Source organism: Lissotriton vulgaris, chromosome 12 (assembly GCF_964263255.1).
Source record: "Lissotriton vulgaris chromosome 12, aLisVul1.2, whole genome shotgun sequence".
Taxonomy (NCBI): Eukaryota; Metazoa; Chordata; class Amphibia; order Caudata; family Salamandridae; genus Lissotriton; species Lissotriton vulgaris.
Genome location: NC_141700.1, coordinates 104,542,138 through 104,558,046, shown reverse-complemented (window position 1 = coordinate 104,558,046; position 15,909 = coordinate 104,542,138). Strand labels below are relative to the sequence as shown.

At 47.9% G+C, this 15,909-nt stretch overlaps 1 protein-coding gene across 1 annotated transcript; it reads left to right on the top strand.

Annotated features, from left to right (window-relative positions):
- Positions 1–1,391: 1,391 nt before the first annotated feature.
- Positions 1,392–15,357, top strand: DPM3 (dolichyl-phosphate mannosyltransferase subunit 3, regulatory). Its single transcript, XM_086947387.1, has 2 exons — positions 1,392–1,476; positions 13,430–15,357. The coding sequence occupies exon 2, from the start codon at positions 13,478–13,480 to the stop codon at positions 13,754–13,756; it is 279 nt and encodes a 92-aa protein (XP_086803513.1). The 5' UTR covers positions 1,392–1,476; positions 13,430–13,477; the 3' UTR covers positions 13,757–15,357.
- Positions 15,358–15,909: the final 552 nt, after the last annotated feature.

Here is a 15,909-nt window from a genome sequence, read left to right as displayed (position 1 = left end):
TCCCTCCATGGGCCCCTACTGCTGTTGTGAGCGAGAGTTCAAACCAAACTCAAAATGTGTGTGTCTTTCACGATTTGTGCAACTTGAGTTCTCTTTCCAAGTTAAGGGAGGGATTTGGCTACAAAAGCAATCAGATAACCATGACTTTAAGTGGGTCGGGTCTCTCGGGTATTAGACCCTCTATTAATAAAAAAAAGAAATTCAAATGTGCCCCATATTCATGTCATTAAATTTACTGCCAAATAACAGTGATTTTTGAACAATGAAAGTGAAAAATGTTTAGGTATTCCATGCCAGTGAAGTATTTAGTTAATGTTTATATTTCATGCTGTACTTAATCTTGCACCAAAATGTGGGTCAGATAGCAGGCAAAGTAGATATATCATAAAAATGTACTTAACTCAGGTGCGTAGCTTCGGGAGGGGGTGTTTGGGGGTGTTACACCCTCCTAATCACTTTTCTGGTGAATAGTTGGGGTCCGAGATGAGTGCTTTCAGTCAGGGATGGTGTGTGTCTGTCGGATTTCACCAGGAATTTTTACGTACACACAGACAAAAACACATACACTCCATTTTTTCTGTTTTGAAAGTCTTCAAAAATGTTGTTAAGTTTACAAAATACTGTGTTTTTCCTCACTTAGTAGCCCTACCAATCTGCATTCTACTCCCCCTTAAGCCCATCTCATGCACTTTACCCTCTTATAATGTATTTTAACTTTAGAGGTCAGCCTAATTGTTGCAAAATCTGAAGTTCACCCCCCCCCCCCCCCCCCCCAATCTTACTGGCCAATCTATGCCTCTGAGTTTACTTTATAAACCAAACCCTTAGTTACATGAGCCAGGTCCCTTTTAGAGGCTTGTCACTTTAGCATCCGACTTAAAGCTCAGCAGATAACAGATGGAAGCCTTCCTTGCTCATCAGGGCCTCTTCAAGAAAGTTCTTTAACTGAAAAAACGAACTATCTTGGAATCGTTGGAAGTAAAACATGAGTGGAACTCGGTTCAGCTCATTTGACCTCTTGCCTCTTCATTGCATTGTGCCTCAGTCCCTGCCTCAGGTGGGAGGGCTGATTTTGGAAACGCTGGTGTGTAATTCGGGAGTTGTGTGGGAGATTAAGGCCGGGCGTTGAATAGGGCGGTTGTTGTCCGCGTGGTGTGGCTGGCTCCCCGGGAGAGTCACATGGGGATTTATAATTTCTTGGCTTTGGTCCCTTGCAGGAATGTGAATGTGAACGCACCGCTCTGCAGGGCAGCGGCTCAGGATTGCCATGACAACGGCGCCGGCGTGAGCCAGTGACCTTTCAACAACAACACTCGTCACGCTTAGGGAAAACACTACAGTTCCCGGCATGCCCTGGGCCACCCAGACATAGAAATATCTGTCCCTGGCTGGCGTCTCATATTTATGACGTAAAGGAGAGCGACGAGCACTGCAGTGAGGTGGCGCTGGCAGAGATCCGGTGTAGTGTGGAGGGAGGTGGGTACTGCGGGGGCGTATGGGCCTTGGGCCTCATGGTTCCTCTTAAGACCATACTTAAGATATCTGTCTTGTTTGTGTCGGGGGAGGGGGCGCTTTATGTACCATGAGATGAGGCTTTTTTGCAGGCAGTATTCTAAAGACCTTTTAAACTCAATGGGTGAGCCTGTTATATGGCAGCATAAATCCGTATTACGTTATGGTACTTTATGCCACATATGGTAGGTACATAGTATCTGTAAGGGTGTGGCCGCATAAAGCCGTGAAAACAATTAGCTAAAACGGCAGGCTGGCTTGTGCAATCTAGTGTAATCCTTAACAACGCGTAAAGAAAGATGCAGAATTTCTGAAATCGTGTTACTGTGTATACCAGGCAAAGTCGCATAATCACTGCATATGACAGAGCACGACAGGTAAAGCTGCAGCGGCCCTGACCGCATGCATGCAGCATTATACGACAGGTGAAGCAGCAGAATCCCAGACAGCATGTGACAATACATTGCAGGTAAAGCCGCAGAGTCGCTGATAGCATGTGACAGTACACAAAATGTAAAGCTGCAGAATCCTAGAAAGCATGTGGTAGCACACTGTAGGTACATTTGCGGAATCCCTGACAGCATGTGACAGTACACAGGAGGTAAAGCTGCAGAATCCTAGAAAGCATGTGGTAGCACACTGTAGGTACATTTGCGGAATCCCTGACAGCATGTGACAGTACACAGGAGGTAAAGCTGCAGAATCCTAGAAAGCATGTGGTAGCACACTGTAGGTACATTTGCGGAATCCCTGACAGCATGTGACAGTACACAGGAGGTAAAGCTGCAGAAACCCCGTCAGCATGTGGCAGTACACAGGAGGTAAAGCTGCAGAAACCCCGTCAGCATGTGGCAGTACACAGCAGATAAAGCTGCAGAGTCCCTGACAGCATGTGAGAGTACACAGGGAGTAAAGCTGCAGAATCCCTGACAGCTTGTGACGGTACATTACAGGTAAAGCTGCAGAGTCCCTGATAGCATGTGACAGTACACAGGAGGTAAAGCTGCAGAATCCCTGACAGCATGTGGCAGTACACAGCAGGTAAAGCTGCAGAACCCCTGACAGCATGTGACAGTGCACAGCAGATAAAGCTGTAGAGTTCCTGATAGAATGTGGCAGTACACAGCAGGTAAAGCTGCAGAATCCCTGACAGCATGTGGCAGTACTCGACAGGTAAAGCTGCAGAATCCCTGACAGTATGTGGCAGTACACAGCAGGTAAAGCTGCATGTGGCAGTACACAGCAGATAAAGCTGCAGAGTCCCTGACAGCATGTGGCAGTACACAGCAGGTAAAGCTGCAGAAACCCCGTCAGCATGTAGCAGTACACAGGAGGTAAAGCTGCAGAATCCCTGACAGCTTGTGACGGTACATTACAGGTAAAGCTGCAGAGTCCCTGATAGCATGTGACAGTACACAGGGAGTAAAGCTGCAAAACCCCTGATAGCATTTGGCAGCACACATCAGGCAAAGCTGTAGAATCTCCGACCGCGTGTGACAGCACACAGGGAGTAAAGCTGCAGAACTCCTGATAGCATGTGGCAGCACACATCAGGTAAATCTGCAGAATCCTTGACAGAATGTAGCAGTACACAACAGTTAAAGCTGCAGAATCCCTGACAGTATGTGGCAGTACACAGGAGGTAAAGCTGCAGAATCCCTGACAGCATGTGGCAGTACTCGACAAGTAAAGCTGCAGGATCCCTGACAGCATGTGGCAGTACTCGACAGGTAAAGCTGCAGGATCCCTGACAGCATGTGGCAGTACACAGCAGGTACAGCTGCAGAATCTCTGGCAGCGTGTGACAGTACACTGCAGGTAAAGCTGCAGAATCCCTGACAGCATGTGGCAATACACAGAAGGTAAAGCTGCAGAACCCCTGACAGCATGTGGCAGTACACAGCAGGTACAGCTGCAGAATCTCTGGCAGCGTGTGGCAGTACACAGGAGGTAAAGCTGCAGAACCCCTGACAGCATGTGGCAGTACACAGCTGGTAAAGCTGCAGAATCCCTGACAGCATGTGGCAGTACACAGAAGGTAAAGCTGCAGAATCTCTGACAGCATGTGGCAGTACACAGCTGGTAAAGCTGCAGAATCCCTGACAGCATGTGGCAATACACAGCTGGTAAAGCTGCATGTGGCAGTACACTGCAGGTAAAGCTGCAGAATCCCTGACAGCATGTGGCAGTACTTGACAGGTAAAGCTGTAAAATCTCTGACAGCGTGTGGCAGTACACAGGAGGTAAAGCTGCAGAATCCCTGACAGCATGTGGCAGTACACCACAGGTAAAGCTGCAGAACCCCTGACAGCATGTGACAGTGCACAGCAGATAAAGCTGTAGAGTTCCTGATAGAATGTGGCAGTACACAGGAGGTAAAGCTGCAGAACTCCTGACAGCATAGGGTAGTACACAGCAGGTAAAGCTGCAGAATATCTGACAGCGTGTGGCAGTACTCGACAGGTAAAGCTGCAGAATCCCTGACAGCATGTGGCAGTACACAGTGGCAGTGCACAACAGGTAAAGTTGTAGAATCTCTGACAGCGTGTGGAGAAGTGTGGCTCACTGGTTAGAGGAGGCATACCCGGAAGCAGAGGTCAGACCCGGGACCAGGGTTCAATTCCCGACGCGGCAGGGTCTTGAGCCCAATTGTCCACGAACTCGATAATTCTCGCTTCGGTGCCCACTCCAATCATGGGTTCACACTCTGCAACTCTGGGCATTAGCTTGCTTAATCTCCACAACGGCCCCCTGCGGCGGGATGCCTGGCTTTCACCTTGGGGATGCCCAGTACGGGTTATCTCACAGGGAAAAGCCAGGACGGGTTCCCAAGGCAAGCGCTGAGATACCCTAGGGTAAGTCGAGCGCTATATAAGAACACACATACATACATACATACATACATACATACATACATACAAGCAGTACACAGGAGGTAAAGCTTTAGAATCCCTGACAGCATGTGGCAGTACACCACAGGCAAAGCTGCAGAACCCCTGACAGAATTGAGGGGTCATGGGAAAGTACCTTTGTGTTGAGATGTTCATGGGGCAGGGAGGGGGGATCCTTGATACAATAGCCCTTTGGGTTAGGGGAAGGCTGGCACTTACTGGCATGGAGAGGTGGATTGCTTTGAGCTATGGAGGGGCGCCATGAGATATTCTTTGGGGAGGGGTAGGATTTATCCCAGTGGTCATCCTCTGTGTTGAGCCAGCCTTGTGCTTGGCTGCACTGTGTTACGACTTGTGAAAGCCCTTCCACTTTTCTTTCCTTGTTACATCTCTTAGGCCCTCGTTACTAGTCAGGCAGAGCAGCATTACCTAATGGAATTTCACTCCACCTGAGTGAGTCCCAAGTTTTTTCAGGGTCAGGGAATATCAGAACTGATTTTACCATGCAGGAATTCTGCACACCAAAATCACATGAAACACTGCTGCTAGTCCTCTTTGCACTTTTATTCTAAAAAGGGGAGCACACAGTCGGGAATTTTGTGTGGTTTTACATCTGGAAAAATCGGTGCCACACAGTAATTCACCGTCCCATGGGATTTAACTTGTGACTGTTGGTACGGGGAAGATTTACTATATGGTAATAATAAAATTGAATTTGCTTTTACACTGCAACTTTGAATGATAGACTAAATCTCTAATTGAGCACATCATGGACATACCTTAGAGGTGACAGGATATTTATTGTGATCTAACAGATATTTATTGCGATCTAAATGTTCTTTTTTTAGGATGTGGTTACTTAGGAATGGGCGTTTTGATATGTAATAATAACTATGACAATGGAAACCGCTTTGAGACCGTGTAGATCTTTCAAACAGAGACAGCGGAGAATGACCTAGTGTTTTTCATCATAAATGTTATTATAGTTTAAAGGAGCTACTAAGTAACCTAAAGGACTATTTGTTATGATAGCACGTGTGTGTGTTGTTTGCTTGTTTTGTCTGGTAGATGAGACGTGGCACATTTTCCTGCAAAATGTTCTGCAAAGACAATGCACTGTGTATAGGTATCCCACCGTTTCCCCCATTGATCAACTGTTAATGTTGCCCTCCCACATTATACAAATTACATGTTACTGTTGTACCTTAGATGGCCATAAAGTACATTTTACCCTCCTCTAGTGGAAACACTAGCCAATTGTTGGTCCTCAACAAAGCCCTGACTTTTCCCTGGTTCGAACACATCACCCAGTGGTTTGAAAAATTGGACCTCGGATCATTTTGGTCTGATCCTGCCTCGTTGGAGGCTTCTTCTAAACTGCTGCTAAAACAAGCATTGGAAATGCAATAGGTCTCGCACCATTAGAGTTAGTGCTTTTAGAATTGTTTATGGGTTTTTTTTGTAAATGTTTAGCATTTTTGTTTCCTGTAGCCAATGCTAAAGTATTACAAATAAAAAAAGCCATAAACATTTCTAAAAGCTCTAACTGAAATGGTCTGAGAACTATTGCACTGAGTGAGGGTGTGAGTGAGGGTGAGGGTGAAGGTGAGGGAGGGTGAGGGGTTGAGGGTGAGGGGTTGAGGGTGAGGGTGAGTGAGGGTGAGTGAGGGGTTGAGGGTGAGGTGTTGAGGGTGAGTGAGGTTGAGGGTGAGTGAGGTGTTGAGGGTGAGTGAGGGTGAGTGAGGGGTTTTGGGTGAGTGAGGATGAGGGGGTGTAGTTGAGGCTGAGTGAGGGTGAGTGAGAGTGAGGGTGAGTGAGGGGTTGAGGGTGAGGGGTTGAGGGTGAGTGAGTGAGGGTGAGGGTGAGTGAGGGTGAGGGGTTGAGGGTGAGTGAGGATGAGTGAGAGTGAGGGTGAGTGAGGGGTTGAGGGTGAGGGGTTGAGGGTGAGTGAGGGGTTGAGGGGGAGTGAGGGTGAGGGGTCAAGGGGGAGGGGGTGAGGGTGAGTGAGTGAGAGTGAGGGGTTGAGGGTGAGTGAGTGAGGGTGAGGGGTTGAGGGTGGGTGAGTGAGGGTGAGGGTTTGAGGGTGAGGGGTTGAGGGTGAGTGAGTGAGGGTGAGGGGTTGAGGGTGAGTGAGGTTGAGGGTGGTTGAGTGAGGATGAGTGAGAGTGAGGGTGAGTGAGGGGTTGAGGGTGAGGGGTTGAGGGTGAGTGAGTGAGGGTGAGGGGTTGAGGGTGAGTGAGGGTGAGTGAGAGTGAGGGTGAGTGAGGGGTTGAGGGTGAGTGAGGGTGAGTGAGGGTGAGTGAGGGTGAGTGAGGGTGAGGGGTTGAGGGTGAGTGAGGATGAGTGAGAGTGAGGGTGAGTGAGGGGTTGAGGGTGAGTGAGGGGTTGAGGGTGAGTGAGGGGTTGAGGGTGAGTGATGGTGGTGAGTGAGTGAGAGTGAGTGAGTGAGGGTGAGGGGTTGAGGGTGAGTGAGGGTGAGGGTGAGGGGTTGAGGGTGAGTGAGTGAGGGTGAGGGGTTGAGGGGTTGAGGGTGAGTGAGGTTGAGGGTGGTTGAGTGAGGGTGAGTGAGTGAGAGTGAGGGGTTGAGGGTGAGTGAGTGAGGGTGAGGGTTTGAGGGTGAGGGGTTGAGGGTGAGTGAGTGAGGGTGAGGGGTTGAGGGTGAGTGAGGTTGAGGGTGGTTGAGTGAGGATGAGTGAGAGTGAGGGTGAGTGAGGGGTTGAGGGTGAGGGGTTGAGGGTGAGTGAGTGAGGGTGAGGGGTTGAGGGTGAGTGAGGGTGAGTGAGAGTGAGGGTGAGTGAGGGGTTGAGGGTGAGTGAGGGTGAGTGAGGGTGAGTGAGGGTGAGTGAGGGTGAGGGGTTGAGGGTGAGTGAGGATGAGTGAGAGTGAGGGTGAGTGAGGGGTTGAGGGTGAGGGGTTGAGGGTGAGTGAGTGAGGGTGAGGGGTTGAGGGGTTGAGGGTGAGTGAGGTTGAGGGTGGTTGAGTGAGGATGAGTGAGGGGTTGAGGGTGAGGGGTTGAGGGTGAGTGAGGGTGAGGGGTTGAGGGTGAGTGAGGATGAGTGAGAGTGAGGGTGAGTGAGGGGTTGAGGGTGAGGGGTTGGGGTTGAGGGTGAGTGAGGGTGAGGGTGAGTGAGGGTGAGGCTGAGTGAGGCTGAGTGAGGGTGAGTGAGGGTGAGGGTGAGTGAGGGGTGAGGGTGAGGGTGAGGGGTTGAGGGTGAGTGAGGATGAGTGAGAGTGAGGGTGAGTGAGGGTGAGTGAGGGGTTGAGGGTGAGTGAGGGGTTGAGGGTGAGTGAGGGGTTGAGGGTGAGTGATGGTCAGGGTGAGGGTGGGTGAGGGGTTGAGGGTGAGTGAGGGGTTGAGGGTGAGTGAGGGTGAGGGGTTGAGGGGGAGGGGTCGAGGGGTTGAGGGTGAGTGAGGGTGAGTGAGGGTGAGTGAGGGTGAGGGGTTGAGGGTGAGTGAGTGAGGGTGAGGGGTTGAGGGTGGGTGAGTGAGGGTGAGGGTTTTCTCACGCGCACTGAAGTGCCGAAGGGTATTATAGGCTCCTTTTTGCCAGTCCAAGACCGAGGGGTGAAAATTGTTCCGGGACTATTAGTGTGAAGGAAGGGAGAGCTGGCAAACGGCGAGTTTCAGGAGCTGTCACAGAGGAGTGCGAGCAGCGTGAATGAGGCAGACAGGCAGGCAGCATTGAGGGCCGGTGACCAATGTTCCCTCTAATTTTTTACCTCTGTGTGCGGCGGTGTAAGGTCTATGTGCGCTGCAACCAAGGCTGTGTGCGCCAGTAAGCATGCGCACGTGTGGGTGCAGCGCTCAATATCACTCCAAACTTCTGCTGAAAAAAGTGAAAAGACGGTGGGTTTCCGCACATACAGATCGATGTGAACGGTGTTAAGGCAGGTTTAAAACCGTCCCACATAGCAATTTGAAACCTTAGCAGCTATGTTGCTGCATTCCTTTTCTTAATAGAGCTAGGCTGCGGGGTGATTGTGTGCATTTGTTCAAGTTTTCATAATGATTTCAGCTCATGATGGGCGCTGAGGAACCCTTCCTGGCTTTCCTTGTGAAGTGTCCACTCCTGGACACCCCCATGGTGAAACCAGGCATCCCCAGCGCAGTTGGGGGCCGTTGTGGAGATTAAGCAAGCTATTGCCCAGAGTTGCAGCGTGGGGCCCATGATTAGAAATAGGCGCTGAGGCGAGAATATCAGGTCAGAGGAATTTATGAGCCCGAGACCCGACGAGGCAGGAATCGAACCCTGGTCCCGGGCCTGAGTTCTGCATCAAGGTCTGCCGCTCTAACCATTTGAGCCATTCTACTGTTGGCAGCTGCACTGCACGCTGGTGGGAATCTGCGTTGGGGTATCAAGCGGATGGGGGGGTCCCAGCGTGGTCTCTCCCAGATCAGTGCTGTTCCCCCCAGGAGTTCAGAGACTGGATGTGGGGGCCCTGTTGTTGTGATCTCCTTCTTGGGGGCATTTGTTTGCCCATGATAGCACTGCCAGGGATAGTCCTTGATGGAGGCCCCCTAGTGTGGCTGGTGGAATTTGAAAGTGGCAGGGCATAAAACTAGACCCCTCATCCTCATGGACCCTGGTGCCTCCGCACCTTTTACACCAGTGATAGCAGACATGCCCCACTGCTGCTGTGTTCTTGTTTAATATTTACCATGCTTACCAAGTGATTTCTAACCATCAAAATCCATTCCCAAGTTCACCCCCTTTACCTCACCTACTCTCCAAACCCCACAGTCTCCCTGCTCTCTCCTATCCTCGTATTACAACCTTCCCCAGCCTCACAGACCCTTCCACTTCTTCTCTTCCTCACATACTCTTTCTCTCTCTCCATCCTAAAAGTCCCTATTGCTCCCTCTTCGACGCACGCACTGTGTCACCACAGTCCCCATCACTACTTCTCTCCCATCCCCACAGACTCCATCTTTCTGTCTTCCATCTGCATAGATCCTTTTACACTCTCCCATTCTCAAAGGCATATAAAGCATGCACCATTTACGCACATGCCCTTCCATTTCACTCATAATCTTATCTTTCTCCCATTTATCCCATTCCCGTTCTCCATTTACAGTTACTATTTGCACCCCCTGCTCTGGAAGGAAAAGAGGTGCACTTGGGGCAGTTGTAAGATAGAGTTATAATGGACAGCGGGCACGGGTTTGACATGGGGCTCTCCTTAGCCCCCTCATTACCTTAAATACTGAAAAATATAATTGCAGCACTTCATCTACAAAGTCTAATGTATTCAGTGTCCCAGTTAATAAATGTGGATCTGCCAAAGACATTTTCAGAGCTGATCCTTTCAGCTATCCTTTGTACAGGTGATGATCGTGGCTTGGGCTGGTAGATCAATGTTTTGGAGTATAGGTGCTGAATGGGTCATGATGGCACGGAGCTGATTACTGGCTCTGTGTCTCTTGGGCACTGTACATAGTAGCGCTATGTAAGATGATCACTCTTGCATGGTTTCTTTCTTTAGGGTGCTGGTTGCTTTTATTGCCCTGTATGGTCATTTTTGCGCCCTATTGATTTATCCTTATGCTTGTTATGTCACCACATCTACGTACCCTGCCGTTTTCTCCTGAACCTCTATCCATCACTGCTTTTTGCCTCTTATCTGTCTCCCCATCCTCTACATGCCTTGCGGGTCTGCCTTTTCTCAATACCCGGTGCCATTCATCACCTTCTTTCTCCCTCTCACAGTGCACATTCTTCCTTCCATCTTACGGATTTTTCTCTTTTGTTTGGCCGCAGTTCTTCTTCTTTGCCGTTACTGAGCATGGGACAGTGACACAGTCCTCAGTCAGCGCTGCTATGGGGACCTCCTCTCACTCTACTCCAACTTGTACAGACATCCCCCTTGAGCTCGGCACCACTGGGTGGTGTGTGTGTGGGGACCACATCCTCCTGCCGCTGGAAAATTATTGTCTGCCTACTAGGTTCGGGTCCAGATTTAATGGTAGGCTATTGATAATCACAAGGTTTATATAGCTCTCTGCTCTGGGTCAGAGGGCAAAGTCTACAGATACACAGTTTAATTTTCTCTTAGACAGTTACGTGCTTTCACCAGAAAGTCTCCCGGTTATGCACTTTAGCCCTGCAGCGCTAGTGTTAGTTACCTCGCACGTCGCAGCGCCAATCTGAATTCCGAGCGCTAAATTCACTACTCTTTCGTGCAGAAAGTAAACATAAAATGAACTAATTTTAACACGCGGATCTTCACAAAACTCTTCCCAACATACCTGGGGTGTAATACAGAAATGGTCCAGGTAGTGTTTTAAAAAAAAATTACATTGTGTGCCATTTTACACATGTATTTTATTGTGTGTTGCTGACTTCGCCCTGTGTACGTGCGAGACAAAGCACTGTCAGCGAGTAGTGAAGTTGACAAATTACCATTTAATAGGTAATAAATAGGAGCACCGGGGAACTGGGTACTATCCTTTCTGGGGATTCATGAGTTTGTGTGCACTACCTAACTGCTCCCTATTCATGCCCTGACGATTGTGGTGTAAGCTTAGAAACACAGCGTGGGCTTTTAAGTGATTCTAAAATCACACGCTGTGTTTGGTGCTGCATTTCTTTTGTTTTCTAAAGCGTGGCTGCGGGCAGATTTGTGCTTCCACAGCCGCACTCTAGAAAGCAAAAGGCATTTAGCAAGAGGAAGCACTTGCTAAATGCAGCGGCAGCGCGAATGCTTTTGGTGATGTGTGCGCGCCACAGACACAGCAGTGCGCGCTCCGGGGCACGGAGCTGAGCGGGAGCGCAGGCGCGCGGCTTCGTGGGAACACAGCCGGTGACCCAAAACAGGCCCAGGGCAGCGCATGCGCACTGCATGCCATTCACCGGACTACAGAACCGCGCGCCAGTAATAAAAGCACGAGCGTGCCGTCAGTCAGCAGCAGCAGCCTGCATAACACGGCCTCGGCGTAAGGCAGCCTTCACACAGCATACGGTTCACTAAACTGCCGAACTGCATGATAGTTATGCATGCACAGTGCCTGCCAGTCAGCATTCCGCAGAAGAGCCACAGAGTAATGCTGCCTACACACAGCATACTGTTCACTAAACTACAGAAATGCACGAGTAACTTCTGCAAACTGCCTGCCAGTCACCAGCCTGCAGAACAGCCTCTGGGTAATGCCTCCACAGCATGCTGTTCACTAAACTGCGGGACTGCATGAGAGAAAAGCATACACAATGTATGCCAACCAACCACCAGCCTCCAGAACAGCATTGGGGTAATGCCTACACACAGCACACTCTTCTCTTAAGTGCAGTACTGCATGAGACCAACACCCGCACACTGCGCGGCAGTTACCACAATGCAAAAAATGTGTGAGAGTAATGAAAGCCCATTGCATGAAAGTCATCGCACTACAGAACAGCCTCAAGGTAACGCCGACACACCGTATGCCAGGCACCGGACTGCAGGACCTCGATGCAGTAATGAAAGCACACCGCATGAAAGTCACCACACTACAGAATAGCGTCACGGTCATGTCTGCACACTGCATGGCAGTCACTAGGTTGCAGAACTGTTTCACAGTAATGAAAGCACAGGACATTCCAGTCACCAGACTGTAGTACAGTGTCAGAGTAAAGCCTACACACTGCGTTGCAATGGGAGAAATGCGTCTCGGCCGGAGCAGGGGGCGGAGCAGGGAGAGCGGGCTTTAGCACGGCGTCAGTGTTGGCATTGATGGGGGGTAGGGGGGAAGTGGGGATTTAAAAAAAAAATAAACAAACAAGACGGAGGGAAGAGAGGGGAGGGGGGAGGAGAAATGCGACACGGCGGGAAGGGGAGGGGGCGGAGCGGGTAAAATAAACAACCAAACAAGACGGAGGGAAGAGAGGGGAGGGGGGAGGAGAAATGCGACACGGCGGGAAGGGGAGGGGGCGGAGCGGGTAAAATAAACAACCAAACAAGACGGAGGGAAGAGAGGGGAGGGGGGAGGAGAAATGCGACACGGCGGGAAGGGGAGGGGGCGGGGCGGGTAAAACAAGACAGACGTGCACGCGCTTTTAAGCTCAATGCGCATGCGCATTGAGCTTAAAAGTCACGGGCACTGCAAGGAATCGCCACGATTCCTTGCAGTGGATAAAGAGTGGATAAGCCCCCATAGTCTTGCTTGCTCGATGCGCATGCGCATCGACAGGCGAGACCTAAAAAACGATTCTGGGAGCACATATACACTAGTCTTTCTCGCAGTTCCTCTCTTGGTAGGCTGACAGACCGATTTTTGTCTATCAAGGACCACCCATTTTATGAAACCTTTCTTGACCTCCCTATCCAGCAACTAGCAAAATCCTTATATCTAAATAGAATGTTGCTATGATACACTGGAGCTGGGGTCATTTACTGCCCTATGGAATTCAAACAAGAGCTTTGTTCAGTCATCCGTATGCACTATGTGTACGTTATCTGCGAATGAATCAATACACCATCTATTATTCTTCTGCCCAGCATACACAAAGCCTAGAGGGAAATAGATACCCCCAGTCTGTTTGTACTATGGCTGTCGGAGATACCAGGAGGGAATGACAATCTAGAAAGACAGCACAACTATTTACATTGTCTTTGCTCTAAGCACATTTTTATTAATGACCGGGTTATTAAGGAAAGCTATAGGTCTTAAACTCTAACTCAGGCCAAAATGGGCTGCTTATACAGTTTGCCTCCTTTGCACATGTCTGACTCTGTTTTTTAGGAGGGGTTACTGGACCTGCTCCACTTTTTGTTTCTTTTTAAAGAGAGCCATCTTGTGATTTTATTGTTTTTAAAGAGAGTTATGCTATGGTAGGTCTTAAAGTGATCACAATTAGTCTTAACAATTTTGTAACATTACACTTAAATCATTATTTAATTCTGTGTAAGTTTTATGGAATGAATTTTCCGAAAGAAACTTTTATATACTTTACTTTACTAGCCAGTGATAAAAATGTCAAGACCTTTGAAAAAGGAATTTGATCTTCCTCAGTTGCTCACCCGTTCTTGTTTGTTTTCCCTTTTTGTTCCAGTCTTATAACAAGGATTGGATAGTGTTGGTGCACACCTCTGTCATCACCATGACCAAACTGACACAATGGCTGTTTGGGCTGACCCTGCTTGGAACAACCTGGGTCACCTTGAACTTTGATCTCTTGGGGCTAGACTTACCACAGACCTACAAGCAAGTGATTTGGCCTCTCCCAGTGTACCTGCTTGTGGCTTTCGGCAGCTACTCCCTGGCAACTATTGGCTACCGTCTGGCTACCTTTAACGACTGTGAAGATGCAGCGAAAGAGCTTCAGGAGCAGATCAAAGCAGCGAAAAAGGACTTGTTGAGCAGAGGTCTAAAGTTCTGAGTTCTTGATTTGAACTGAAGGTTACTGATTTGCAAGACAGATTGATTTTGTAAATTTGAGACTTTTGAAATGATCAAGTAGTTTTGGTGCAAAGTAACTGCTGGTAACAGTGACAGGATACCGCCCAATGGTCATCTCTTCGAGCGATCTTACTTGTTAGATTGGATGGCACACGGATACCAGAGGCTAGATCCCTGCATCACACCTGCTGCTGTTTATCTAGAGTACCCTTCCTTCCTCCCACATTCTGAACAGACTTAACGTACTCCAAAGTAACATTCCTTTGATTATTGTATATGATGTTGACCACATCATGGCGATAAAGTTCCAGAAACAAGATTATTTTGACTTATTATCTTCATGTCTTCTCGATTGTCGTCCTCTGTCCCAGAAACCTTCTAAACTTGAGATATGATTTCTACTCTGTTTTTCATTTTAGTTGATCAAGAACGATAAACAATAATCTTTATACATTTTCTGGTAAATCATGTTTATATTGTCAGATTAATAGGCAAATATGTGGGCCTGTAAAGGAAGGATATCTGAATTAAACGGTCTCCTAAAATTAGACATCAAGGCACTGGGGACTCTGTCCTGGTTGGCTTTTTGGCTTAATTAACTGGATATGACTGTAGTAATTAAAGTCCGTTTTTACTAGTAACCAAATGTTGCCCTAACTTTTGATGTGTGTTTCTGTACGGAGGAGAGAAGTGTCAAATCTCTGATTTAAAGTGTACCATAAGCAGTATTCCAGAAATATTGGTATGATGGCACCAAATGTCTGTTTCTGTACCATGGATTGGGGATAAAGAACAGAGTAACATACTCCAACATGCTTCCCTGCAAATGGTAAGCTTGGTGCACGGAAGACCCCTCAGAGTTTCTTTCTCCACCCATTTCTAATCCCATTCCTGCTGTCCTACTCTTGTCCTGGGCATTTGCTCCGCCTCCCCTGAACTTGTCTTTTCCCCTTCCTGCTCAGGATTGTCCTTTAGGTGCCACTTCTAGCCAACTTGCCACTGCCCACAGCTCCCTACCCTCTCTCTTCAGTCACCAAGCATTTTAATAAACAGTCCTACCCTGTGTATTGTCTCCTAACATTGCCCCTTCCTAACCATACCCCTATGATCCTGCCACCAGGTCATTTGAGAGACAGATCCTTCTCCCTACTTGGATAACTCATTTCACTTATTTTCTTACGTTATAGATGTCCATGCGCTGACCAGAGTGCGGTATAAGAACACAAAATAAATAAATAAAACGTGCTGTACTAGTGCTACACGTAAATATGAAGACGGGGGAGAGACATCCTTCGAAGAAGCCCTTGTGCATATGCTGCTAATATTGCCACATAGGATATAATTCTCGATACTAAGAGGAGGTATTTCCGCTTGATTGAAACAATTTCAGGAGCTGAGTTTGCGCCTTATAGATATACTGTTGTAGGCAATTTTAGAAGGCACTTCTTTAAAAATATATATATATATATTGCTCAACAAGTGTGAACATTAGGTAGGACATATTCTTTGCAGAAACTATTTTCGTTTAAAAAAGTTCATATTCTCAAATTGTTGTACAATAAATGATGGTTCTTCTTTGAGAGCCAATGGGTATTTGTCTTTCATGCATGACATTGTGTGTAAAGCCTGCAGATGTTTTGCACTACGTTAGAATACATCGCTTTGTGTGGAAAAGGATTTACAAAAAAAGTACAACAAAAATGGCCATACAATTGTGAGACAGCATCTCGGGCAAACTACTCTTAGAATTAGAATGAGTTGCACCGCCGGGAGTGAAGCAGTGTTCCACGAATTAATTATTTACATCTTTAAATGTGGCTGCCTCAGCTCCTTATGTTAAGATGAAGAGATTCATTTCGTATTTGTTTTGTTAAGGCTTTGCCCACCATTTTATAGAGATTGCATGCATTTTGACCACCAAGAACCTCTATTAATCATTCAGGTGGTTAGTTAGTTAATGTACAGATTTGATGACTGTCTCATGTAACACAGTAGAAGACCTTAAATGTTTGAAGTCTGTACCTTATACCGGTCGGTTGACCTAGCATTCTGCAAATCAGTTTGTGTCTTATTTTTATTTGACAGATCTGCACTCTAACAAGGTTTGTCAACCCAAAAAATTGACAGTTTTGG

Coding starts and splice junctions, on each gene's coding strand:
- DPM3 (XM_086947387.1), top strand. CDS start 13,478: ATGACCAAACTGACACAATGGCTGTTTGGGCTGACCCTGCTTGGAACA.